The sequence below is a fragment of the Miniopterus schreibersii genome (assembly GCF_964146895.1).
Source record: "Miniopterus schreibersii genome assembly, chromosome: 20".
Taxonomy (NCBI): domain Eukaryota; kingdom Metazoa; phylum Chordata; class Mammalia; order Chiroptera; family Miniopteridae; genus Miniopterus; species Miniopterus schreibersii.
The window spans coordinates 6,101,504-6,127,948 of NC_138122.1; the positions used below are offsets into that span (position 1 = coordinate 6,101,504).

A 26,445-nucleotide genomic window follows, 5' to 3' on the forward strand; every position below is an offset into this window, starting at 1 on the left:
GGTGTGGACATATGTTTCCAGTCCTCTTAGGCATACACTTAGGAGTTGAATTGCTGAGTCACTGGGTAATTCTATCTTTAACCTTTTGAGCAACCACCAGGCTGTCTTCCAAGGTATCTGCACCACCTTACAACTCCACCAGAAACGTACGAGGGCTCCATTCTTCTAAGTCCTCACGGACTCTTTTATTATCTGTCTCTGTTTATAGCCATCCAAGTGAGAGCAAAGCAGGATCTCACTGAGACTTTGATTTGCATTTTCCTAATGACTAATGATGCTAAACACCTTCTTATGTGCATTTCTTTGGAGAAATGTCTTTTCAAATTATTTGTCAATTTTTAATAGGGATTTTGTTTTTTATTGTTGAGTTATAAGAGTTTTAAAATATATTTTGGATACCAGTCCCTTAGCAGATATGTTATTTGCATAAATTTTCAACCATTCGGTAGGTTTCCTTTTTTACTTTCTCAATAGTGCTCTTTGAAGCACAAACTTTTCTTCAAATTGCACAAAATTCAAACTTGTTTTTTTTTAATTTTGATGCCCAGTTTATCTTTTTTTTTCTTTTGTTGCTCTGATTTTCAGACTCTATTGCCTGATCCAAAGTAACAAAGATCCACGCTGTGTTTTCTTCTGAGTTTTATCTCTTTCATTTAGATATTTGATGCATTTTGAGTTAATTTTGGTATATGATGTTAAATAGGGTTCCAAGTTCATCCCTTTGCCTGTGAATAGCCATGTGTACAAACACAATTTGCTGAAAAGTCTTTCTCCCTCATCAAATTATCTTGGCACCTTGTTGAAAATCAATTGACCGTATAAATGTGCCTATTTTTCTGGACACTCAGTCTTGTTCTTCTGATGTATATGTGTACCCTTATGTTGATTTTATTAATAGGGAGTATTTCCTAAGGATGTGTTGAGGATTAAATTAAATAATGTATATAGAACCCTTAATGCGAGACTCAAAGAAATAAACACTTGCTATTTTTCATTTGCTGTTGGTGCTGTTACTACTTTGATCTCAAGAGCAGCCCCTTGGAGTTTTAAAGTTGCCAGAAGATCACCAAGTCACAGAATTTTAGAACCAGAAGGGATTTGAGAATTCACAATCCAACTTTTTCATTCAAAACTAACCAGAACAAATACCACCACATGCATGTGGGTGTGTGCGTGTGCACCGGCACACACACACACCCTTAAGCCAAAGGGGTTAAGTGATTTACAAAAGCTCACATAGCTCTGGAGGAATGGAGATCAGAATTCGCTTTTCCTGACACTTTTGCAGACATACCATATTAAGTATACAAAATGCGGCACAGCCTCGCCCAGCATGTGTACTATAATTCTCAAATTAGCCTTACCTCTAGTTTATGAAATAAGCTCTTTTGTTAAAATAAATTTTAAAAGATAACCCTGCGAGAGTCTAACATTCAGTCTTTAAAAGTCTTTACGTTATTCCTTTTATAAATTAGCCTCGAGCGTTTAAATGTTTGTGGAAAGCATTTGGTATTTATATTAGCTTTCACGTGGTCTCAATAGCTTGTTATTCTCCGGGGATAATAATAACAATAATAAAATGGAAACAACAATAATAGCCACTTAAGTCTCTTTGAAATCATTACCTCTAAGGGCTGCTGAGAACAGGACACGCGGATATCACTCATTCAGGGAGGCGCTGGGAGTCAGGGCCGACCCAACGGCCCAGAACTAACACAAGCTCCACAGCCTGCGCAGCAAATATTTTCATGCCCATTTCATGGTAGAAAAGCCGAAGCTTAAGGAGCTCAAGAAACGTTTTTAAAAATCACACAGAAAGTAGCTGGATAAAATCGTAGTCAAACTTCAGCTTCTATGAGTCTAGACTAAAAAAACAAAAAAAAAGAAAGAAAAAAAAGTGCCATTCAGTCTGAACTAAAATATTTGACACCTGACTGTCAAATATTGTGACTGGACAGAGATGGGGTAGAGTTGTCGTGGGTGGATCATTTCGCCTTGAAGTAACAGGGCATGGTGCTGAGATTGTGTGCTTTGAACTTTCTAGAAACAGAAAAATATCCTCTAAAAGAAAATATATCAGTCAGAGCCAAGTAATTCCTTTATACGAATGTGTGATTTGTCCTATGTATTTGCATAGGCCCAATGCTCAGCGTAAAAGGACAGAATTGACAATTATTTATTAAATATTTACTCTCTTCTCTGGGAGCGTATATGATGCAATCCTGCCAGCTCTCCAGGTCAGCTTCATCTGCAAGCCCTGCCTTAAAGCTGAAGGGACTGGGGTGTAGAAAATCAGCAATAGGCACCGATTTAAGCTATTTATCTGCTTCTAAATAACAGGAATAATATCAATAATGAGCATATAAAGATAAATAATAGCAGCTAACATTTATTGAGTACTTATTTATCTCTAGGCCTTGTACCAGTGTGTTATATGCATTTCCACTTGTTACAACAACCTGGAGAGAGAGATTTTGTCGTCTTCATTGCTCTTCAGTGTAGACCTAGGGGAAAAGGGGAGTTAAGTAAAAACTTTGCAAGGGCATGTGGGTCACTGGACTCTAGAAGCTAAGCTAAGGTAGATGGTCTCTCACATGGTTTCTCAACCATGTCATATCAGCTTTATGCAGGTGGTGCTAATATGTCAAGAATCACACATTTCAATCCCCAAATACCTTTACACACAGAAATATTTCACCTTTAGAAAAACCTTTCTAACTCAGGTTTGTTCTCTCACAAGTATATAATAGCCTGTTTAACACAGTGTGTATGGTAGGCATTTAATCATTCAACACATTTTATTAAGCACCTATTATGTACCAAGCATATTTCTAAGTACGTATTGAGAATATAGTGGTTTAAAAAGTATATAGTTTAGAGTCAGAGAGACTTTAAACAAATGACCACACAAATACATATAAAATCACAAAGCCCAGAAAGAAAAAAAATTAAGTAAAAAACAGAGTGAAGAATATTTAAGGGAAAGGAAAGGGCAAATGTCAAATTTCTAGGATGGAAAACTGTTGACAAATTATAAGGTACCTAATTTTAAAACCTATGCATTCATACGTTACCTTTGAGGTGGGAGGTACCATTTGCAAGGCTTCGTGTTGTATGATAGGAACACAAGGAGACATAGAGTGATCTCTTCCATGGAATATTCCGTTGCAAAGATAAATGGTATGATGTAGACATAAACAAGAATGCTTTGGAAGCAGGAGAGAAAGTAATGCATCGTAAAGGAGCGCATAGTTGAGTTGCGTGTTGAGGGGTGAGTGGTTTGTATGGCACAAAACTAGAAAAGTATTTTCCAAACAGAAGGAACAGCGTGTGTAAAGGCACAGAGGTGAGAGACTGAAGTAGCCCCAGAAGGATATGTGGGCTCCTTGTTAGAGAAGGGCAAGCAGTTAGGCTATGGCCAGCTGTGGATGGTTTAGATTCCAGAGTCTTAACAAGGGGTAGATGTTGGGGTGTTAGGTAGAAGTAAGATATGTAAGAGGTAACTGTGGCAGGCATACAGGGTTTGAATGATAAAATGGTGGCAGATCTAGAAATAAAAAGACTTTTGTAAATTCCAAGCAAGAGAAGGCACACTTCTCAACTACGCCAATGGCCATGAAATCAGAGAGGGAGGGACAGGATCAAGACATACTGGAATGTTTAAGAGCAGCTGGCCATGCTGAGGGTAGAGGGAGAATATGTAACTACCTCAGGAAACCCAGAGCCCAAAGGTACCTTTGGGAACCTGCCCCTTCCTCAAAGGACTGGATTGCAATCTGATAAATATTGTTTGTATTGCTTTCTGTGCACGCGCATGTAGAGAGACAGGCAATATTATACTATGCTTATGTCTATGCTTAAATGTCTGTATCTATCCATCCGTCTGTCTGAAATGACCACAAGTGGAAGTAGTTGCAGATGTTCCCTGAACATCTGCACAGTGATGTGAAGGCCCTGTTGTAACCACCAGCATCAATGTAAAGGTAACCAGATGCTTGCACTAACAGCAAGGGCAGGGGGAGGCGGGGGAAGGTCCCTGGTGTCTGCAGATATGACTAAAAACACTGTACTCTTTGTAGTCCTTTAGTTAGATTCTTGTGGGTATTACCACTTTCTTAGAGTAATTTTGGTATTCCATGGATGATTCTTAAGCATTTTTTGCTTATCTGTATATGTATATATTTGTATATATATATGTATATATTTGCCACAAGTATTTGAAAATTAACAAAGTTTTCCTATCAAAATATAGACAGGTTGCCTGGCCAGCGTGGCTCAGTGGTTGAGCATTGGCCTAGGATCCAGGAGACTGTGGTTCGATTCCCAGTCCGGGCACATGCCCTGGTTGCAGGCTCGGTCCCCAGCAGAAGGCGTGCAGGGGGCAGCCGATCAATGACTCTCATCATTGATGTTTCTCTCTCTCTCTCTCCTCCCTTCCTCTCTCTGAAATCAATAAAGACATATTTAAAATAAATAAATAAAATATGTACAGGCATTTAAAGTCATTTCCATGAAGAATGCTGCAAGTAGATGTTTTCAAATTTTTCAGGTAGATACCCAGAAAAGGGGCTGCTGGGTCATATGGTAGCTCTAGTCTTGACTTTTGGAGGAACCTCCAGACTGTTCTCCATGGTGACTGTACCAGTTTTCATTCCCACCAGCGGTGACTGAGGGCTCCTTTTCCCCACAACCTCTCCAACACCAGTTATCACCCGTCTTGGTGATAACACCCTTTCTAACAGGTGGGAGGTGGCATCTCATTGTAGTTTTGATCTGTATTTCCCAAGACGTGGGAACCGCTGCGGGGTCCTTCGGCAGGCGCCTGTGTAAAGAAGCCCTGGTGCATCCACACGATGGATCCCTGCTCAGCCACAGGAAGGGTGAAATCCTGCCACCCGGCAACAGCAGAGATGCCTCCTGAGAACATCATGCTGAGCAAAATCAGTCAGGTGGAAAAAGCCAAGAACCACGTGATTTCATTCATACGTGTGGTATAAAACCGAAAGCAATAAATGAACAAACAAGATAAACAAACAAACACAGACTCATAGACACAAACAACAATAGGGTGGCTCCCAGAGGGAAGGAGGGAGGGGGTAATAGAGGGCACAGGGGGCCAAACACATGGTGACAGAGAAAGATCTGAGTTTGGGTGGTAAACACACAATGCGATATACCGTTGATGGACTATACAGTGTACACGTGAAACCTATATAAGTCTATTAACCAATATCACCCGTATAAATTTAATAAAATTTAAAAAGAAAACAAAAGTCATTTCCAAGCGCTCCGTTCTTCAAAATGTTATCATGAAAATGAAGGATCATAATAGTATTTCCAAACTCATTTGATATTTAAAATTAAATTAAAAGACTGGAGATCTTCCTTGGCAAGCCAATTTGCCAAGAGAACGGCTCAGGGGGGTGGAGAGAGGAAGACTAAGGGGGGACCCGCGGGCTGGGCGGGCAGGCCCCTGGGGAGCAGCTGGGGTGAGAGGGCTCCGTTCACGTCCCCTTGGGTCCGTGCTGGGGGGACATGCACAGGGAGGACACTGCCAGAGGAGAAAACATAGGCGGGTAAGATGCTGTGTTGGGGGCGCTGACAGAGGCTAAACCAAGAGGCAGCGCAACAGAATGGGAAGAGCTCTGCCATCTGTTAGCCGTGTGATTTGCCGCAATTTACTTAACCTTTCTCTTGTTTTAGTTTTCTGTGTGTTTTTTTTAAAATTTATTTTTAGCCCAGCCAGTGTTGCTCAGTGGTTGAGTGTTGACCTAGGATCCAGGCGATCGGGGTTCGATTCCCGGTCAGGGCACAGGCCCGGGTTGTGGGCTCGACCCCCAGCAGGGGGCGTGCAGGAGGCAGCTGATCAATGACTCTCATCATTGATGTTTCTCTCCCTCTCCCTCTCCCTTCCTCTCTCTGAAATCAATAAAGCTATATTTTTTTAAAAATAATTTTTTAGTTACAATTTACATTCAGTATTATTCTCTATTAGTTTCTGCAAAGTAGTTAGAAAGTCATGTACTTAATAGTGAGAATATTTGTTCTATTTATCTCATAATTCATAGAAAATCCATGAGATAATGCTTGTGCATTATTTTTGAGACCAATCAAGTTTTATACTAATAAATAACATGTATTATTATGTATTACATTTTAATAATAAAATATGAGAATTGACTTTCTCTCAAGTCACTTTTTGTGCTTTATTTTTACTGACGACCCACGCCCTGTGTCTTTTCTCCCCTGAGTAAATGACAGTGAGCAGGACAGGCTCACAGAGGGTGACAGAGAGCCTGCCTGGGTCTTGGCGGAGATGTTGGAGTCCCCTCCGCAATTTCACTCCAGGAAACCCTCTTCTAATGGTGACATTACAACAAGAAGGGGAATGAAGAACCCTTGCTGAATCTCCCTGGAATTTTAACAAATTCCCTTTAATCCAGGACCCTCCAACTACCAGCTGGAACAGTGTAACTGTAGAGAACTGAAGGCTCTGAATGGGGGGCGTGTGGAGAGATCTGTCCCTGGGTGGCTTAGCAGAAATGCACTAAATGAGCCCCCCCAACCCGGCAACACCCCCCCGAGTCGTTCTTCCTGAGGGAGGAGACTCTGGGTTCTAGGGAAAGAGAACTTCAGATGGCCTGACACATCCAGCCGAAGCAGACATCACTCTGAGGATGCTGTGAAGGCGCACTGAAGTTGTTGCTTTATAAAAGTGAAAAGAAGAAGTATTGGCATTTCTAAGCTCAAAACTATTTTTTTAACAAGCTCAGAAATTCTGAAAAATAGGCAGTACCGTTTTCCCTAGGGGATGCAGTGCGGTTAGAATGTGCACCAGTTTTTTTCCCCCCAGTGTGTATATGGATAAAATATGTGCAATGAAATTCTAGGGCAAATTCTACTGCAGAAATAATCTAAAACATGGCAGATTTATAAGGGGCGGTAATTTTTATTTATTTTCCAATGTGGATTCCCTTGAGAACTCAAATGTTCTGCATGTTACTTATGGCTTCTCCTTGGAAAGACTTACCTCTGAGGCCCTGCGGCATAAAACTCCAGGCTGCACCGTCCTCAGAGTCAAGCCTCGGCCATAATTTTCCTTGCCACTAGCTCGGGTGGTTAGGAATTCACTAGCACTCTCTACCTGTACGTGATTAATAATTCATAATTAAGCTGGCAGTTTGAGAACATCGGCATAGCTGTAAGCTTGGAGCCTCCTCTCTCTGTTTCCCTTCCTTTTATTTGGAGAATCTGAAAGCAAAGTGAGTAGAAAGTTGTGGGCATCTGAAATCCTCCATTAAGATCTTTGCCCCCCACCCCTCAGTTTTTGGATTTGTTCAATGTGTGCTTTGCATCTTTCTTTCAAAGGAGAGTCAGGCATGTACCCTTGTCAGCCTTGTGCCAGAGCCCGAGGAAACAGGGCCTGTGAAGCCCCATCCTTACTCCAGCACCCCCTTCTCCAGGGAGAGGCAGGCACACAGAGCAGCTGTAACCCAGTCCCCCCTGTGCGGAGGCTGGCACAAAATGCAGCTGGAGAGATGGCAGGCTCTCTTTTCAGGGTCTGAGGAGAGGTGACCTTGGAGGACCCTTGAAAGTTGAGTCGTACCTTCTCAGGTAGAAAATGAAGAGATGGCAAGGAGAAGCAAAGCTGTGGAAGGGCTTGAGCTTTGCCATGCTCCAGGGGTAGCCGAGCCCTGTGTCTGTAGGGTGCTGCTAGTGAGGGCCGGCCCCGGAGTCGAGGTTTGTTGGGGGGTTGGGGGTTGGACTTCAGGGGCTTAGGTAGGCCCTGAGAAAGAGGTTGGGTGTTAAGCTTGGTGGGCAACGGAGAGCTCAAGGAGTAGGTAGGGGAGCAGTTTGAGTAGATTATTGCCTGAAAAGGTGCCTCTGGGCACATGCAGGGGATAGGCTGGAGGGAGCCAAAATTGGAAAGAGAACAGGTGGGAGATTCCAGGTTGGGGGCTATTGCCATTGTTCATGTGAAATTTGGTGAGAAACTCAACCAGGACATTGGCGATAAGAAATTAGAGTTGAGGGGGATCAGGGTATTTTCCAATGCTGAGTTTTGAAATGAATTAAGAGAATTGGGCCTGGAAGTGGGACAGGGATCATGTCAGCATTTTCGATGCTAAAGGTAAAGGGACGTGGCCCCGGCCCATGAGAGTTCAACAGTTTATTGAGAAAGACGCTATTACTGCCATCTTCATCTTTGTCTCCCTTGGCCTCTCAGTAGCTTTTTACTGAGTGCTCCTTTCTTATGAGGCACTCTGCTAAGCCACTGTTTTGTCCAAACCTCACAACATAGTTAGTTTAGCTACTACTATCATCTGTATTTCTCAGGTGAGGAAACCAAAGCTTGAAGAAGGGAAGGCTGTTTACCTTGCCCCAAACTAGTCAACAGGTGAGGAGTTGAGCTCTAGAGCCCTTCTCCTAGCCACTGGACATGATGCCATTAAGTCTGTGCTTTATAATTCAATATTAGAATAGCAATAGTAGCAGGGACAATGCATTGCTAACTCTGATGACGCAAGTCTGAGACAGCTTTTCTGTGTTTTAAAGGATATGTTTTAAGGAAGGAGACGGGATTTTCAGGTAAAGAAATGTGCAAGAAAAGAATCGCAGGGTGGGATAATCGGTGCAGGGTCAGAGAGCATGAAAACGTCTGGAAAGTTCAGGGAATGGTAGCTAGTTAGTGTGGCTGGCTTTATTGAACAAGGGGCTTCACTGGGGGCAACTCATGACTATTTGCTTAAGTCAGCAGTTCCTCTAAAATAAACGAGCACGTGGATAGACAGGGACTCTCAAGAAACCTTGTAAGTAGTTTCCTTTTGGTTTCTCCCTTCAATCAGCAAGCATTGATGTCTTTGCCTTGAGTTCCTGCGCTTCTCCCCCCTCCCCCCATACACCTGTGTCCTGATACAAGACATAAATGTTGTGTCAGTGGCCTAATCTTTGGCAAATCAAGAAATTATTACTGAGAAAATACTCATTTTAAAGCAACTACATGAATATTTATAGGCTGACACCTTCTTCCTAGTGCAAAGAATCATTCTCATGTATTTATTCCCTTGTCTGTTTCTTCACAGTCCCTCCACAGATCATGAATATCTCCTCAGACATCACTGTGAACGAGGGGAGCAGCGTGACCCTGCTGTGTCTTGCTATTGGCAGGCCAGAGCCAACAGTGACGTGGAGACACCTGTCTGTCAAGGGTAAGGCATGTGCCTGTGGAGAGTCCTTGGAGTTAGTATATTGCAGACGCGATTCTGCTGTACATCGGAACCTCGGGAATCAGAAAACAGGGCTGCTTTATACCAGGGGAATGTCAAAGCCAAGGCCGAGCGCATCTGTCACTGAGCATTCCTTCCCAAAGGGAAGAGCTACAGAAAAACTTTACCAAATTATGATTTCAGTCCCTTTTATGACCTTAGCAGGCTTCTGTGTTCCCAACTATGATGAAGAGAGGCGCCTTAAGAGTAACTTCCAACAAAGAAACTAATTTCTCAAGGTCAAGGTTGTGAGGGTTAGTTGGTGTTTGTCCTTCCTGAAGTAGAGAAGAGAGCACTGCAGTGTCCATTGGAAGCGCTGATGTCGTTGTGTATCCAAGAGAAAAAGGCTCTCCCTGCTCAGTACTTTCGGGACATTTCCCCAGAGCCACGTGTGTTTGACCCATTCATACATAACCCGCTCGAGTAAAGGAAGGGTGAGCAAAAGGGTGAGGCCCCCAGGGCATCCCTGTGCTGGGCCTGCATGATCGGTACCAAAACATCACTTACGCTCACCTTCAACTTCATAGGCAGGGAACCAAAAGGACAAGGGCCTGATCTATCCCCTTGGAACTAAAACTTACTCCAAGGTGAACTTGAAGAGATGGACACAGAGCCACTTGATATATTTACACTGTTAGCAGGAACAGTGATTAATTCCAGAAATTATATAAGAAACAAGTGCTCTCTCGGGCATTAGGAAATCTGAACATGAAGCCCAATGAAGAGGGGAATGTGGAGGATGCCTGTGTGTGATGTAAATTAATGTAGATCTAGATGACTTGAAATTGCCCCCCTAATTTAAAACAAAAATTATGTGAGCAGCACTTACCAAGTGAGAGACTGGATCTGTTACTAGGAGCATCGTTTAAGCTTCGGCTATTCCATTCCCTCCTTTCATATGAAGAAAACATATTTCAGCCCTGCCTTGTTATAGGGGAGGAAATGCTAATAAAGCCACCAAACATCCTTTGGTGTAAAGCCCTCATATATTGGAACCCTAAATGTCAATATTATGAAGTGGCATTAACGAAAATATTAAAGTGCACACAAGGAACATCACCAAGCTCAGCTTTAATATGAACACTGCAATAGTGTGTGTTCCCAAAGACATAAGCCCCATGGGAATTCCGCTCAAAGTCAGGGAGAATTGTGGCTTTACATTATATGCAAAAATACGTCTAACCTTCAGACCAATCTGTACATATTTGGTAAAGTGAGATGTTTTTATAAAGGCTTAAAATCCCAGAATGCATTTATTTGATCCTAAATACATAGTTTCCTCAGCCTAGAAGTCTCTTGAAAAGCACTTTGACATTTTTTACGTGTTTTTAACAATATTTATAGTGGTACTACAGTGTAATAGTTGCAATGCAACCTTAAAAAAAAGATCAGAAAATCCGAAATCTAAATTGTTCCTCCTCTTTAAATCTCCCAGGCTGGGCTCTACTTTCAGTTGTCTTTTGTTTTCCATAGCGCTGGCCTTCACCTTGCTGTCTTTCATTTTCCCTGTTGCCCCCCCCCCCCCAACACACACACACTAATGACACTGAAGCACTTAAGCTCAAAGCATTGTTTCCCATGTTTGAAAAGCACTGGAACCTGAAGGGTTGCAAGTTTAAAAGCAGCATCTGCTGTGACAACTAATATTTATTTGAGAGGCTGCTCCTCACCTGACGCTGACTTAGGAAAGCTGTTTTAAACGTTTAGAAGAGCAGCCAATAAAACTTGAACATTCAACAGCATTTTTGGAACAGCGTGCTGGTCAGTTCAGCAAGAACCAGAAATAAAAAGTTGCGATGACATTTCCTTTGACATTCCAGCTGGATTACTTCAGAGAATTTAGCTCACTGGAAATCTGTGTTCCCAAAATGCTAATGAAACAGTTGAAACCTGTTGTTCAAGTTTGGGGATCTACATAACAGAAATGAATAAACAAAGTTTTATTTAGAAAAAGAGTATTTTAATGATCAGATTATTAAATATTAAAAATAATGGTAACACATTATTTATGTGGTTTAAAAAGACAGACCAAGCACACATCTCCAGTCCCTAGAAATTATAGAAAAGAGGTAAAGGCTAAAGGTAAATTAAAACATAAAGAACTTAAAATTAAAATTTTAAAAAAGAAAAGAGGTAAAGACTAAAGACTGGCAACATAAAAAACATCCAAACCTGCAGAGAAATTCTATTTGTGAATTTATTTTAACCAAACTGATGACAGTTGTGGGGAAGCAAAATCTCAATGGATTGAGAAAATGCTCTGGAAAATGGCAGCTTTACCCCTTATTTTATACATCAAATCAAAGGGGTTACATGAAATCCATTGGTGTAGATTAGGGAGGCCGGAGAAGGGGTAAAACAGAGAGACACATTCTTCTTTTACGTCGGTGGGTACAGGGAATTGACAATGAACGCAGCTCATAGAGATGTATGAGGGAGAATTAATGTGGGGCTCTGGGGTCTCCTGCTCCGGCGGGAGGTTGTGTCCTTAGGGGTCCAGGAAAAGGAAAATTACTCGGACATTCCACAGGTATGTTATCTTCGATGCAAAAGACAATAGACAGGCCCAGTTAGGGTAAAGGCTGACCTTTGTCAAGGAGGACACTGGCCTAGGACATGACCTCCCGCTATGACTGGCTTTTAGTTAGGAAGTTTTCATTTCAAACCATCCTGGGGGCTTCCTTTAGGTCTCTGAGTTTGTAAGGCCGCCATGCAGGCCTCCCCTGAGCTGTCAGTCGGGTTTAGCATGTGGCCCCTTTGCCGTCCCAGTGACTTAATAAACCCATTATCACATTTGAGCATAGTAACTGTAAGCTTCTGTGGATCAGAAACTATGAGGAATCTCTGAAATATAAAAGGTAAATAGACATAGTAAAGGGGAAAAATGCAGCTCAAAATACACAAATATGGTTAATACCTAAAACGATAGGTATTTTTAAAAGGTAAGGTTTTAGGTAATAGAATACCAGTAAATGTTTAAAACTGATTGGGGCACGGTCCCTGGTAGCATTTGCCGATTTCCATGTTTAAATATTCCCATCATTGCCATTTTCCTGGAAGCCTTTTTGAAGTAACGTTTGGTCTTTAGGCTCATTTTCACTTAAAAACAAACCAAGAGCAAGCCTTTCTTATGAAAGTAGGGTGAAAGTTTTGAAAAATTATCAGGATTCCAAATGTGCATGTAAAGACCTCCGAGCATTTCTGATCTGTAGATGGATCTGCAGCTGGAGACCTCCTGACCTCCAGTGTCCTTTGCAATGTGGACAAATATGCAGGATTCCCAGAAACAGGACACTCCCAGGGGACACCTGCCTCACCTCTGGGGGAAACTGGGACTTTTTTCAGGATCAGGACTGTGAAGTATCGTAAACATCTCAAAGAAAAGTGCTATGCAAACATACATTCTGAGGATTGCTATTGACATGCAAAGCGCTGAGCATCTGACTGTGTATTTATTCTTTAGCTTTAGATATAAAGAGTTACGCTGAATTTATTTTCAGTAGCAGATAATGGTTTTTTTATAAAACAAACATTAATTTATATGAATTTGCTAAAAATATGACATTTGATTGACAGCTCCGCACACATGGAAACCTACACTGAGTGACTGCAGTTTCAGAAGCAGGAGGGACTCACAGGCCACAGCCGCAAAGTGGTTCCAGGGAAAAGGGTGGGCAGGTCCCAGCACAGGCAGGCAAAGGGGGCTGGGGAGTGGCCGATGTGTTTGGAAAACAACTGCGAAACAGGGGTGTTCCCAGGATAATTTCTTTTCCTTTACTGAGGGACAGAAGGAGGGGCCCTGGGCCAGCATCCACTGGGAATCATTAATGTAAAACCATGGGAAATGTGAAAATTGCAAAGGCGGGTGTGGCCGAGGGGACAGTACAGGCTCTTGTGTTCTGAGGAGGGTGGCCTTCCCTCTCAGGATGCCATCGTCACCCACGACAGTGCCTTACACGCCTGGCCCCACTTCCAGCGACATATTTGGACGGTCTTTGGGGAAAATAAAAAATTCTTCTTTTCTGTTTCCTCTCCATGGAGATAGTAAGATGACAGCTATTCACCTGTGAGTGTGCTGCTCCTACAACCTACTCACATTCAGTGATACCGGAGGGAGAAAGTAAATGAGTTATTTCATGGAAGCGAATTTTCCAGGTAACCGAAGCTGACTCCTTTATGCACTGACGTGAGTCATTTTTAATGGAAGTATTTAAAAAATGCATTACATTCTCCACTCTTTCCTCGAGTACAGGGAGTGCCATTCAGCCTCGTCTTTACAACGCAATACAAACATCACTCGTGTAACTTGTTTGTATCGCAGCATTTGGGGGCTGCGATAATGAGGAATGTGGCCCTAAAATACTATTTCAGTTCTTGTGTGTGTTTGCATTTACGGTTCCTCTCTTCCTTCCTTCTCTCCATTCAGACTATTGACAGTTCTTCCTAATGTCAGTGTGCCTGCCTTTCAGCAGCCACATTTCTTCTGATTGTTTTCTTCTAATTTGCTGTGAGTGAGGATTTATAGAACCAGCTTGATTTATCCTGAATGAGAACCTAGTGGTGGGAGAGAACGTTCTCTGAGGAAAGGGCAGGCGATTTTAAGAATGGGATAAATGGCGCAGATGACGGCTGTTTGGGGGAAAATAATGTTTTGTTTTGTTTTAGATATAAGTAGCTACTGGGTGAATGAGACCCACGTGAGTTAAGATTGCAAATACTGGTCAGGTCACTACTCATAATTCTGACCTGGTTGAGCAGGTCTTTCTATCTTCTCTTCAGGGTGCTAGATGTTTAGATCACAAAGTGCATGGGTCCAGGACTGTCTCTACTGTATCCCTTATTTTACATGTAAGACATTCCCGAGAAGAAAGTCTTAGAAGAAACTGCCAGATCCGTAAGAGTCCAAGTGAAAGAAGCTTGGCCTGGACTCGGGTGTGGGCATCAGTTTCCTCTGGCTGGTAGTGTTCCCTCAGAGAGGCCACAGACTTCAGATCCTTGCAGAGCTGGGACTGAACTCTGACCCTAGTGGCTACCAATCTGAGCAGCTTTAGAAAAATCAGTTTATCTCTGTCTGCAATTCTCAGTCTCCCAGGCTGCAAAATGGGACTATCTCTGTCACTTTCATCAGATTCTTTTAAGGGTATAAAGAGAAACTGAATGGAAGGCGTGTGAGAGTGCCGGACACTTTTAACATGCCAGCAGTTCTCTCTAAACTGCTGCTGTGCCACGTGTTTCAGTCTCTCCCCAGAATCCTTGCAGCGTGGGGTGAGCTTAGAGACGGTTGTGAGAGTATCGTGATGGGTCTTTACTCTGTGTCAAACGCTGTTGCAAAGTTCTCATGTTTTAACTCGTTAAATGCTCCAGCGGCCCTGAGAGAAAAGTGCTAATGAGGATTATTATGCTTTTAAATTAGTATGCCTGTGATTCTACCTATTCCTACCTCTGTCTTTGTTTCTTATTTCTTGACAGTCTTGGGTCATTCATTCATCAGTGATTTAGTGTCTACCTGGTCCACCTAAGAAACCTGAATGACATAGCAGTTTTATGTGTAATAGCTACGTTTGGAAGCCACCCAGATGTCCTTCAATGGGGGAGCGGGGAAGCAAGCTGGCACATTCACACCACGAAGTGTTCCTTAGCGATAGAAAGAAATGAGCTATCAATATGCTCAAACTTAGATGGATTTTAGGGCATTATACTTAATGAAAAGTGTCATTCTCGTCCCCGGATTTGCTCAGTAGTTAGAGTGTAGTCTCTCGGACTGAAGGGTCTGGGGTTTGATTCTGGCCAAGGGCACATACTTCGGTTGCAGGCTCCACCCCCGGCCCAGGCCAGGGCTCCTTTAGGAATCAATGTGTCTCTCACATCGATGTCTCTCTCTCCCTCTCTCTCCCTCCCTCCACTCTCTCTGAGAAGCAATGGAAAAAATACCCTCAGGCAAGGATTTAAAAAAATGCTTTAAAAAGTGTCAGTCTCAAAAGGGTGTATAGTGTATGATTCCGCTTTTATAACATTCTCAAAATGGAAAATTCTAAAGATGCACAGCAGGTCAGTGTTTGCCACAGGGCGGGGCAGGGGAGGAGAACTGGCAGCAGGAGGGAGTTGTCTTCTAGTAATGGAACAATTCCACATCGTGAGTGTTTTATAGTTATATGAATCTGTATGTGTGATGCAAAAGCTAGTAAAATCCAAGCGAGCTCTCTAATGCAATTCACTGCATTGTGCTCATCTCAGTTACCTGGTTTTGATCATGTGCTTTAGTTCTATAAGATGCCACCACTGGGGGAGCTGGGGATGAGTACATGGGGCCTCTCTCTACTATTTTTGCAACTCCTTGTGAATCAGTAATTATTAAAAAATAGAAACTTAAAAAATAGGAGTGATAAGTAAAACAAACCTTAGTTTTCCACTCATAATATGCTTATGTGGGAATTTATTATTTACAAAATATTTTCACATGCATCATTTCAAGTGAGATTACAGCAACTCTCTAAACTAGGTCAGAGAAGGGATAGTCTGCCTGTTTCAGATGTAAGGAGACACGCTAGGAAAAGTTAACTAATGATGAATGACTCAGAGCTAAGCGAAGTTGTAGATCCATGAAAGGAACCTACTTCTTGTTTTTCAAGCCTAAAGCTCTTTATACTGTACAAAGATGGCCCCCATGGCTTGAAGCTGGAACAGGTACCATACGAAATGATATATTTTATCAACTTCTGCTTGTTATCTGGGGCACCCAAGGGTGCTCACTAGCTTTGAGTATCACCCCTGCTCTTATAATATTCTCCTGAACTCCACACTTGCCTTCCTATGTTTAGAGATTTTCTAGCTACCACCCAGAATTTTTCGAAGAAAAGCACAGCCTCCAAATGAAAACCACATTCTTGCTATTGTCTGCTGTGGGTCCCTGTTGTTTCTCTGCTTCAATTAAAATAAACCCACTGAGACCTACCAACCTCATTTCTTTTCTGAGCCATCCCAGGTACAAGTTCCCAGCCACTAATAGGAACTGCCCATTAGTTGACCTGCTGCATCATCCAGTCCTGCTACTGCTTCTTTGTCTCTCCCAGGCAGCCGGGATCCTTGTTTCTAATCTGAAGTTGTGTTTAGAGCCTAATTAATCCCCAGAGTGTGAGAAAGAGGTGTCTGAGATGAGAAATCAAGGTTACACACATCTTGCTCAGTAGAATAGTTATGGGCAAACAAGCTGTTTCCCTCGCATTTTTGCAAAGCAAATTTATGTTCACTAACTTTGATTCTTGTTGTAAACGAGAAGTGTATGAAGGTCTAGCAATGTGCTCTTTGCCATATGGGTACCCATATGTTTCCCCCCTTTGCTTGCGTACATTTTCGCTTTGGCATGCACATATGCCTGTATTTTTGCAACTTAACAATATTAAAACTAATCCCATTTATGCTCCTTTTGTGTGAGTTGATTGAGTCATAAATTCCTGAGAATCTCCTCCTTGGGAGGCTGAAATTCTTCTGTGTGAGCAAAGGGAGGGTGGACCAAGTTATCCTGGCAGAAGGATACAGGCAGCCAACATCACTGTGTAGCTGATGATCCTGACCTTGGCTCCAAAGTGGAGACTCTTCCTTTGTGACACTAAGAAGAATGGGTTCATGACGCCTTGCTAGTATTTCTCTCTTCTTTTCTAAGAACTAGATAATAATTCCCTAGGGCTCTCTTCTTAAGTGTCCAGGCCCAATAACTCACCATAGAGCAAACAAATATGTCTGGAGGCACGGTTCTTGGTTGTGACCATGCTGAACACTGTTACAGTCCTCACACTGGGAAGCTATGTACCTGAGAAACGGGGCAGCTGGAAATTAGGCTTGCATTGAATTACACTTGGCTTCTTCACTGGGCTTTTTAGATTGTATACATAAGAATGAATATTAATAAGCATAATGCCAAGTGAAAAGCCCAACTAACTCAGTTGTAACACTGGACTTGGACATGCTGCCTGATGTCTATTGAAAGGCTATCTCTGTATGTATGCCTTTTCCACTGATTTATTCATTTATTTAAAATATTTGTTTGCCCCATAGCAACAATAGCATGCAAAATAGACATGACTTTTGTCCTTATGGAGCCTATATAGTCTAACCAGGGAGATAGTGATTAATCAGATCATCAAGAATATGTAAGAATATGTAATTTCAAAGTGCAGTAACTGCTCTGATGGGCAACAGGGAGGTGTGAGCTAATCCAGGGTAAGTCTTTCCTGTGATAGACCCTTGAGCTGACATAGGAAGATGAACAGAAAGTTAACGAGGGGCAGGGGTAGGGATGTGTATTGGGGCTGGGTTGTGTGGAAATCTTCCAGGCAAGGGAACCAGTGAGTGCAAATGCCCTGAGGCGAGAGGGGGTGTGTTTCTTCAAAACCAAAAGAACCATGCTTTGCATCTGCAGTAGCAGGAAAGACAATGCTGAGGTGGGCAAGTCAGGGCCAGCTCACACAGAGCCCCTTAAAGAAGATGGTCTTTATTCTAAGAGCACCAGAAAGTACAAAGAAAATTGCGAGTTAGAGAGCTTGGAAATGAGATGTTCTTGTGTCTGGGTCTGACTAGGAACATTTCCTTTCTGATCGACTCATTCTCTATGTAAATCTGGCAAATCACTAAGCCTCTGTCTCAATTTCTCTATCTATGAACCAGAAAAGAGTTACTGATAATATGATTCTCTTATGCAGGGCTGGAGAATGTAATTTGACAGTATCTATTCCAAATACTTTTGAGATTATAACATAAGAATGGATATTAGCATATATCATAGCAAGTGAAAAGCCCAACTAACTCAAAAGTAAAATGAGAACTGGGAAGGCATCCAGTGCTGCCTGCGTCCGCCATAGGGCCTTCTCAATGCAATCCCTGCATCAAATCATGCTATTGAAATCGGTTGGACACTGATAAAATTGAGACAAGCTTTACAAGTACTATAGATCTAATTGTCCTCAGCAGTGGGTCCATGGTGACTCTCACTGCTGAACAAAAATTATAGGCTTCTATAGAAAATAATAAGCAGCCTGGATCCATACAAACATGCAAACATACTGCACCACCTCTGGAGATGATGTGCTTTAATTCAAACACTGAGCTCCTTTATCTGGCCAGATACTGAAGGAACCTAAGAGAAATTTCTTTCCCCCTACTGCCTGGACAGAGGAGCACCCTTGACAGTAGATTTGAAAGACCTTTAGGGCCAGCCCTGGCTGGTATGGCTCAGTGGTTGGGCATTGTCCCATGGACAGAGAGGTCACCATTTGGATTCCAGGTCAGGGAATATGCCCCAGTTGGTGGGTTTGATCCTCAGTAGGGGGCATGCGGGAGGCAGCCAATTCATGTTTCTCTGTCATTGATGTTACTCTCTCTCTCCCTCTCCCTTCCTCTGTCTCTAAAATCAATAAAAACATTAAAAAAGAAAAAAGAAAAAAAAACACCTTTAGGGCCATATGTGTGCACCTGCAGCCCTTGGTATTACCTTTTTCACAGTCATTTCCACTTCTTTCTAACAAACCTCTATATCTCTAGGACAAAAGTTCCTATAAATCACCTTTTCTTGCACAACCTATTTTAATTGGGTTGCTGTCACTTGCAGCCCAAGTAGCTCTGATTAAACTGACCATGTGATGTGTAAGGTAGTATGTAACAAAGCTAAAGAGGGCATAGTTCTTGCTGTAAGCAGAGCAGGACTGGGAGACACCTGCGAGCATAGCATTGCTGCAGTGGGGTCGGGGCCACCTCTTTCCTATATGAATGAGACAGGTAGGGGCTGTCATGGGTCCTTTTCAAAGCTACCATCTCCACCATGGGTTGGAGAAGATTCTGGGAGTTGCTGAAGGAGATTTGGGTGGCTTGCGGAGGGGATTCCACATCTAAAGCAGCTAGAATCAGGCCAAGAAAGACACAATCCCTAGCTCTGAGTTATGCAGCAAATGACAGAGGTAATTGCCACCTCCCTTACATGCAAGTGTGCTGCATTCGCTCAGGTGACCACCAGGTGTGTCAAGAGCGCCTCTCACGATGGTGGTGTTGATACAGCCAAGAGTAACATAGACCGAGCCTCTGCTCCCCTTGAACTCTCCTACTCTGAGAGCAAACACGTGGTTTGTCTTAATTAATTGACTCACTAATTCACTACATTTTCTTTGAGATGGTGTGCTCTGCTCTGGCCAGAGGTAACCTGTCCCCTCCTGTACTTAGGCCATTTGAGAATAGATACGGGGCTTACACATTTGTGATCTTCTCCAGCACGGACACAATTAATGCCTTGAAATTTAAAGTTGATGGAAAAGTACCTACTGATGAATACAAGCTTATTTGTGCCTCTACACCTGTCTTCTGGGAGCCAGAGGAGGAGGGGGAAGGCATCGGGGATGTGCCCAGCCTAGTCCCCAGGTGCAGGAAGTGCCCTCTGGATGGCAAAGGGGAGCCCTGGTGTGTGGACTGAGGCTGTTTGCAGAAGGCACCGAAGCCTGATCTCTGCCAGGAGGCCGCAGGAGCCTGCAGCCTCATCTCTAACGTGCTTTCCTTCCCTTTCCTTCCATCTCTCCTAATACACCCTCGCCTAACTGAGCACCAGGAGCTCTTAGCGCCAAGGCTTTGCTTGTACCACGTTTTAACACAATAGTGAGGCTTCCACCAGCCTAGGTCTCCAGACGTTGGCGATCCCTGATCTGGAAGGAGTTCAATTCCCTCCCAACCGTGTTCTGTGGAAACTCTGCGACTGTGCTGGGGGCTCATTGACTTAATGAAAGGGGTGCCCACCAAGAGTTGGGATGATTGGCCTCATCGCGTACAATTCAGTCTGGACAAATTAAATGAGTGATTTTAGCATCTTACATAATGAATTTGTCTGTGTGACACCGTGATGCTATCTGGGTCTCTGAAGGCTCCTTGCTTTCTGTCCCCTCCTCAGACCCCCAGCTGTGCTGGATTCTAGTCCAACAGGACAGATGCCAAGATATGACTCTAGAACGGGGCGGGGGGGTTTCCCTCCTCCTCAGTTTAGAGGCGGAGACCCTGCTGGATGAGCTCCTCTCTCCATGGGAGATTCTGAGGGGGGGAAGGAGAAAGGCCCAGGCAGCTGCTGGGGTGACGCCCTTCTGTTTCACGAATGTCCCAGCCTCTGAGTGACCCCCACTGGACGTGAGCAGGAGCCAGGGGAACTGGGCTCAGAAGCAAAAATAGGTGACTGTCACTGAACCTGGGCTCCGCAGCCGGAGGCTGTGACTGACCCCCACACAAGCAGGAGCTGGAGTGGAGTGAGCAGATGGGGAAGATCCCCCTCCCAGGGGGGCACCCGCCCAGGGCCCCCTCCATTTTCCTCCCGCAAGCCTCATTATTCAGAGGAGGCAATCGCTGAGGTCCTTTCTGCCTTTTCTTTATGTGTTTCCTTCCCCCCCCCCCTTCGCCCTGTCTTTTCATTTACTATCAACAGTTTCTCCACTCTAGAGCCACTGTTTGGTGAGAAGAATCCCTTGGAGAGCTGGAAATAGTTTGTTTTTAATGATACGCTGGAGATTTTGCTCCTAAGAGAAATGTAAAGTGAAGGCTACATTCAGAACTCCTCTTTCCTAATTCTTTCCCTCCCCCCACCAGCTTTGCTCAGCTCACCTCCACTCTGCACACCATCGCCATCCACAAATGCTCTCATCTGGGCTCTCCAGGGCCTCCTCCGGCTCCGCTGAGCCTGTGCTGATTTGTCCTTGCACGGTTGGAACCGGATGCAGTAATTACATCTGCAGTGACAGGGTTTGTCTCCCTTATGGGCAGTAAGGATGTTGCCAGCACCACTAATGAAGAAACGAGCCATTTCTTCAGAGTGTCATGGGCTGCAGGGAGCTCTGCACCACCGCAGGGCAAGGCATCCGAACCTTTGTCTTCCTGGGCCAGGCTGTAAACCAACCCACCTCTTACTCTCTCCCCTCCCCAGCACCCTGCTTTTATTTTTATTCCTGACTTGGTCCCAAACTTCCCACAACACCGCAGATATCCTTTTGGCGACAGTTCGTGTCCAGAGGGTGTGAGTACTGTTAGAGGGAAGGCAGCTTGGCCATAGCACTTTGAGTCATAGTTTAAGAATCTCCTGTATTCCCAGCACCTCTGGTTGTGCCTAAGGTGTCGTGTACCTAGAAGCCTCAGGTGTCGCCTCCAGCTGAAATTACACTCCTGAGAGCCCAGGCCTTGTAGTTCCCAGCAGCAGTCAGCAAGGAGGACAGAGAGGCCTGCGCATCCCTGTCTCCTGGTGTTGCTGCCTCGGGTCCCCTGATCTGTGCACCTGCACTTCTCCTACCTTCATTCTTAAGAGCTATTGATCCTTCAAACTTGGTCTCATCAGAGCTCCCAGTGGCTGTCTCTGATCCTTGGTAACTGCTGAGCCTTCCATTCTTGCCAGACTCTGGACTTCTGATGGTTTGCATGCTTTGATTACAAGTTTCATGGAATAAAACATTGAAATGACACTGTCATCATCGTTATCACCAAAACCGTCCCTTAAATTTTCTGACTTGCCACTTTTACTTAATCTCATTTGGTTTGCACAAAGGTCTTCTGTCAAAATGCAGACAGAAAAATAAATGACATAAAATAAAATACAGGGACTAGCATACACATTTTATATAGAGAGAAACAGAGGCCTAGACTGGTTAAATTGATTGCAGCTGAAAACAGCATTCCTTCAATCATTTATTTATTCATGGACTCGTTCAATCATTCAGGAAAGAAGTGAGTGCCTAGTATGTGGCGGCTACTGGGTTTGACAGTGGAGTTTAAAAGGTAACTCATGCTTTTGCTCAGTGAACTCACATTTAGGGAGAGACATGGGTATAAAACATAAAGTTAGAACCCAGTGTGGTGGGTGCCCTGCTAATACACTCAAAGCATTGTGCCATCTACCCTCGACTGGGAAATGTGGAGAATCAGGGATGGCTTCCTGAAAGAGGCAAACAGGGCTCTTAGAAGTTAGTCCAAGGAAACAGAGCAATATGAGCGAGGTGGAGAAGAGTAATACCCCGGGCGGCTGAGCGAGCAAGAGGAGAGACGTGGGCATGAGACAGCACCGCGCAGTTGGCTCTGTAAGCCCTGCGGTGATGCTGGGCACACAGTGCGAAGTTGTCGTAACCTCCATAAAATTGTTGGGCTGCTCTTAGCTGGGCCAACTAAAACACTGTCGTCCAAGGAGGCGGGTTTGACCGCATAGAGAAAACAAGTGTTTCAATGAAGGCTAGCTCTTTACTACAATCTTTCAAAGTGGCCCCGTCATTCTATCTAACAGATAGTAAATAGCAGACAATGCTTCTTACCAGCCTTTTCTCCGTCTTTCACTCCAAGAAAACTCTAGGTGATCCACATCCCTGCTCTCTCACCTGAACCCGATCTGGCCTCCCTCAGCAGTAGCTTTCTTAGCTTTCTCAGGTAAATCAGCTTAGCTCCTTAAGGCCTTTATCTGCAGCTCTAGGGATTAGCTTGATCACAATACAACCTAGGAACCAAGAAAACACCCCTACTTTGTCATACACATTTTTATCCCTGTGAAACGGGTGTGAGAGGAAGTTTAAGGAGGAAGTGGGGAGCAAATCACGAACCGTAAACAGGAATAGAAGGTGAGAACACAGGCTTTCTAGAAAAGGAATTTTTGTGTGGTCATAATTTACATAAAATAAAATGTGCCATTTTAAGTGTAATCGGTTGAGTTTTGTTCCTTCCAATTTTATTTCCCGTGGTTGACATACAACACTGTGAGCTTAAGGTGTACAGCCTAACCACTTGATAGGCACATGCTGCCCAGCGATTACCACGGTCAGTTTAGTGAACATCCATCCCCGCTTACAGCTACAAAGATACATTTTCCCCTGTAATAAAATATTTTAGGCTCTACTCTCTTAGCGACTGTCAACTACACCGCACCGCAGTGCTGACTGTAGTCGTGGTGTTGCACATCACATCCCCGGGACTTACTTATCTTACAACTGGAAGTTTGTGCCTTTGACTACTCCAACCCAACCTCCCCACCCTTCACCCCTGCCTCCGGCAGACACAAATCTGATATTTTTTTCTCTCAGTTTGGATTTTTTAATTTTTTTTAGATTCCACATATAAGTGAGATCATAGAGTATTTGTCTCTCTCCTCTGATTTATTTTACTTAGCATGATGCCCTCAAGGTCCATCCATTATTGGCGAGTTTCTACAAATTTCCACATCTTTAAACCACGCACCCTAAGGTGGAGCCCATTAGTGCGTTGCTGTGCCATCAGGTCAGCAAGGTTCCTTGTTTTCACACCAACCCTTATCCTAACTCCCCATTTGAGTCAAACACAGATCTGTTTTCTCTTACTATATATATTAAGCTTTTTTTATACGCACACATATACATTTTTATATTCTGGAAAAAATACAAAATTTGTATAATCTTAGAATTCGTACTTCTTTTTTTCTGGCTTCTTCCACTCAGCTTCTGCGTTTCACTCGGGACACCATGCGGTTCTTTCCTATTTATTGCTGAGTGGAATATGAACATACCCACATTTGTTTCCTCCTTTGCCAGTTGATAGACATTTGATTGTTTCTACTTTTTGACCATTATGAAAAAGCTACTATGAACAGTGATATACAGATTTTCTCATGGGCGTACATTTTCCTGTCTCTTGGGTAAATGCACAGGGCTGGAATAAGTTCATATTTAACTTTACAAGAAACTGTTTACAGTTTTTCAAAGTGATTGTCATTTTCCATTTCATTCAGTATCATGTAATCATTACATGCTTGCTAGCATATGGTGTCCAGTCTTTTAAATGTTCTCTCTTCTAATCAGGATATTGGGAAAACCACATCCTGGTTTTAAGTTGCATTTTTATTGAGAAGCTTTTCCTGTGCTTTGTGGCAATTCATGTATCTTCTTTTGTGAAGTGTTGGTTGAAATTTCCAACTATTCTTAATTGAGTTATTTCTCTTCTAAATATTGTGTTGTAATAGCTATTAATATATTCTAGATACAGATCCTATGTCGTGTGTATGCACTGAGGATACGTTCTCTCAGCCTGTGGCCTCCCTCCCCATTTTCTTAATGGTGCTTCTCAAAAAGCCTAAGCTTTTCATTTTGGTGAAGTCTGATTTAGTAGTATTTTATTTTATAGTTCTAGTTTTCTAGGTTTTATATAAAAAATAGGATGTAACTCAAGGTTACAAATGTTGTCTCCTATGTTTTATTATAGCAGTTTTAGAACTTTAGTTTTTTTGTTTGTTTGTTTAGGCATAATATCCACATGAGTTAATTCATGTGCATGGTAAGAGTCTCAAAATATGAGATTTATTTTTTTTATATGACTATTCCATTAATACAGCACCGTCTGTTGAAAATACTATTCTTTTTCTAATGAATTGGCTTCTATGTCAAAATCAATTGACCATTATTTGGACCTCTTTCTGGACTCTATTTGTCCTGTTAATCTCTATGTCTATCTGTATGCCGTACCATACCATTTTGATAACTGTAGCTTCATAGTAAGTCTTAAAATCAGACAATGTAAGTCACCAAAATGTGTTCTTTTTCAAGATATTGATCAATCTGTATTCTTTGTATTTTTATATAATTTTAGAATCAGTTTGACATCTACAAAAAAAAAAAAAAAAAAAGGCTTATTGGGATTTTGACTAAAAATACACTGAAATTATATATCAATTTGAGAATAAGAACTCTCAACAATATTGATTTTCCAAACCATAAAATAAATTCTTCCATTTATTTAGGCCTTATTTAATATTTCAACAATGTTTTGTAGCTTTCAATGTATAGTTTCAGGGCATTTTTAAACTCTCAATTGATCATTGAAAACATATAGAAATAAAATATGTGGGGTTTTTTTTTATTGAACTTGCATTCTTGACAGTGCTAAATTTACTTATTAGTTCTAATATATTTTAGATTAGTTAAGATTTTTTTCAGGATTGATAGTCTTCTGTGAATAAAAGCCATTTTGCCTTTTTGTTAACCATTTGGTATGCCTCACTTTTTTTTCTTACCTTATTGTTCTAGCTAAGTTCTCCACCAACATAACCTTAAGTGTAAATAATGACAGCTGACCTCCAATCTTATTCCTGATTAGAAGAAAATCATTTTGCTTTCTGCCATTAAGAATAATGCCATCTGTAAGTTTTTCACAGATGGCCTTTATCAGATTAAAGATTTTCTTTTCTTTTTCTAGCCTACAAAAGTTTTATTCATTCTGTGTTGTTGTTGTTTTTGTGGGGTTTTTCCTTCGCATTGCCTGCGAAGGATGCTGCAGTTTTTCAACTGTCTGGTTTGCATCACTGAGATTATCATCAAATAAATTATACTAAATTATATTTTAATACTTTAATGCTAAAATTGCATTCTTGAAATAAACCTCATGTGATCATAGCCTCCTATCACTTTTTGTATGGACCTGGGTTGAACTTGGCAGTGTTCTGTTAAGGATTTTGCATCTGTGCTCATGAGGGCTGTTGGTCTGTAACGATGTTGTCTGGGTTTGGTTTTCAAGGTAACCTGGTCCTTATGAAGTTAGTTGGAAAATGTTTCTCCCTAAATTATTTTCAGAAAGAGTTTGAATATAATTGGTGGTACTGGTATTTCAAAGCAATATTTAATAATAGTAATGGTTCGAGGGATCTGTGTCTTTTTTATCTTTGTATAGAAATATTTCTAGTATTCTCCTATTAGGTACGATGCTGGCTTGAGAGAGCTGCTTTATCATGTTAAAGATAAGGGAGCCTCTCTTTCTATTTCCATAGAAATGTTTAGTTCACACAAGGACAGGTTTTATCAAATTATCTTTTTTGACAAATTATAGAATTATATGTATTTTCTTTGATCAATGAGTATTTAAACAATGACATTATGTATTGTAATGTTGAAATATTCCATTTGTTAGTATTTTGTTTATTGTTTCACCATTGACAGTAAAGTGGGGGTGTCTGTAGGTTACCACATAGTCAAGAAACTTGTTCCTAAGTACTGTTTATATTACCATAGCTAAATGAATTGGTAGAATTTTCATCCCTTGTAGCCTGGATCATTTTATTTCATTTTATCTTTTTTTGCTATTTGAATTTTTCTTTTTTCTTTTCTTTTACTTTATTTTATTTTTTCCATCATCATTTATCCCCTTTATGGTCTCTCCCACCTACCCCCTCCAC

At 42.3% G+C, this 26,445-nt stretch overlaps 1 protein-coding gene across 6 annotated transcripts in view; it reads left to right on the plus strand.

Moving 5' to 3' along the window:
* Positions 1-26,445, plus strand: part of OPCML (opioid binding protein/cell adhesion molecule like) — a 1,023,398-nt gene that overhangs the window by 920,272 nt on the left and 76,681 nt on the right. For all 6 annotated transcript variants that reach the window (XR_013997786.1, XR_013997787.1, XM_081122824.1 and 3 more), the window contains one exon: positions 9,084-9,209. Coding sequence is in view for 4 of the 6 variants with exons in the window: in XM_081122824.1 (XP_080978950.1) it covers positions 9,084-9,209 (126 nt within the window). In the remaining 2 variants the exon portion in view is untranslated. The remainder of the gene's footprint in view (positions 1-9,083; positions 9,210-26,445) is intronic.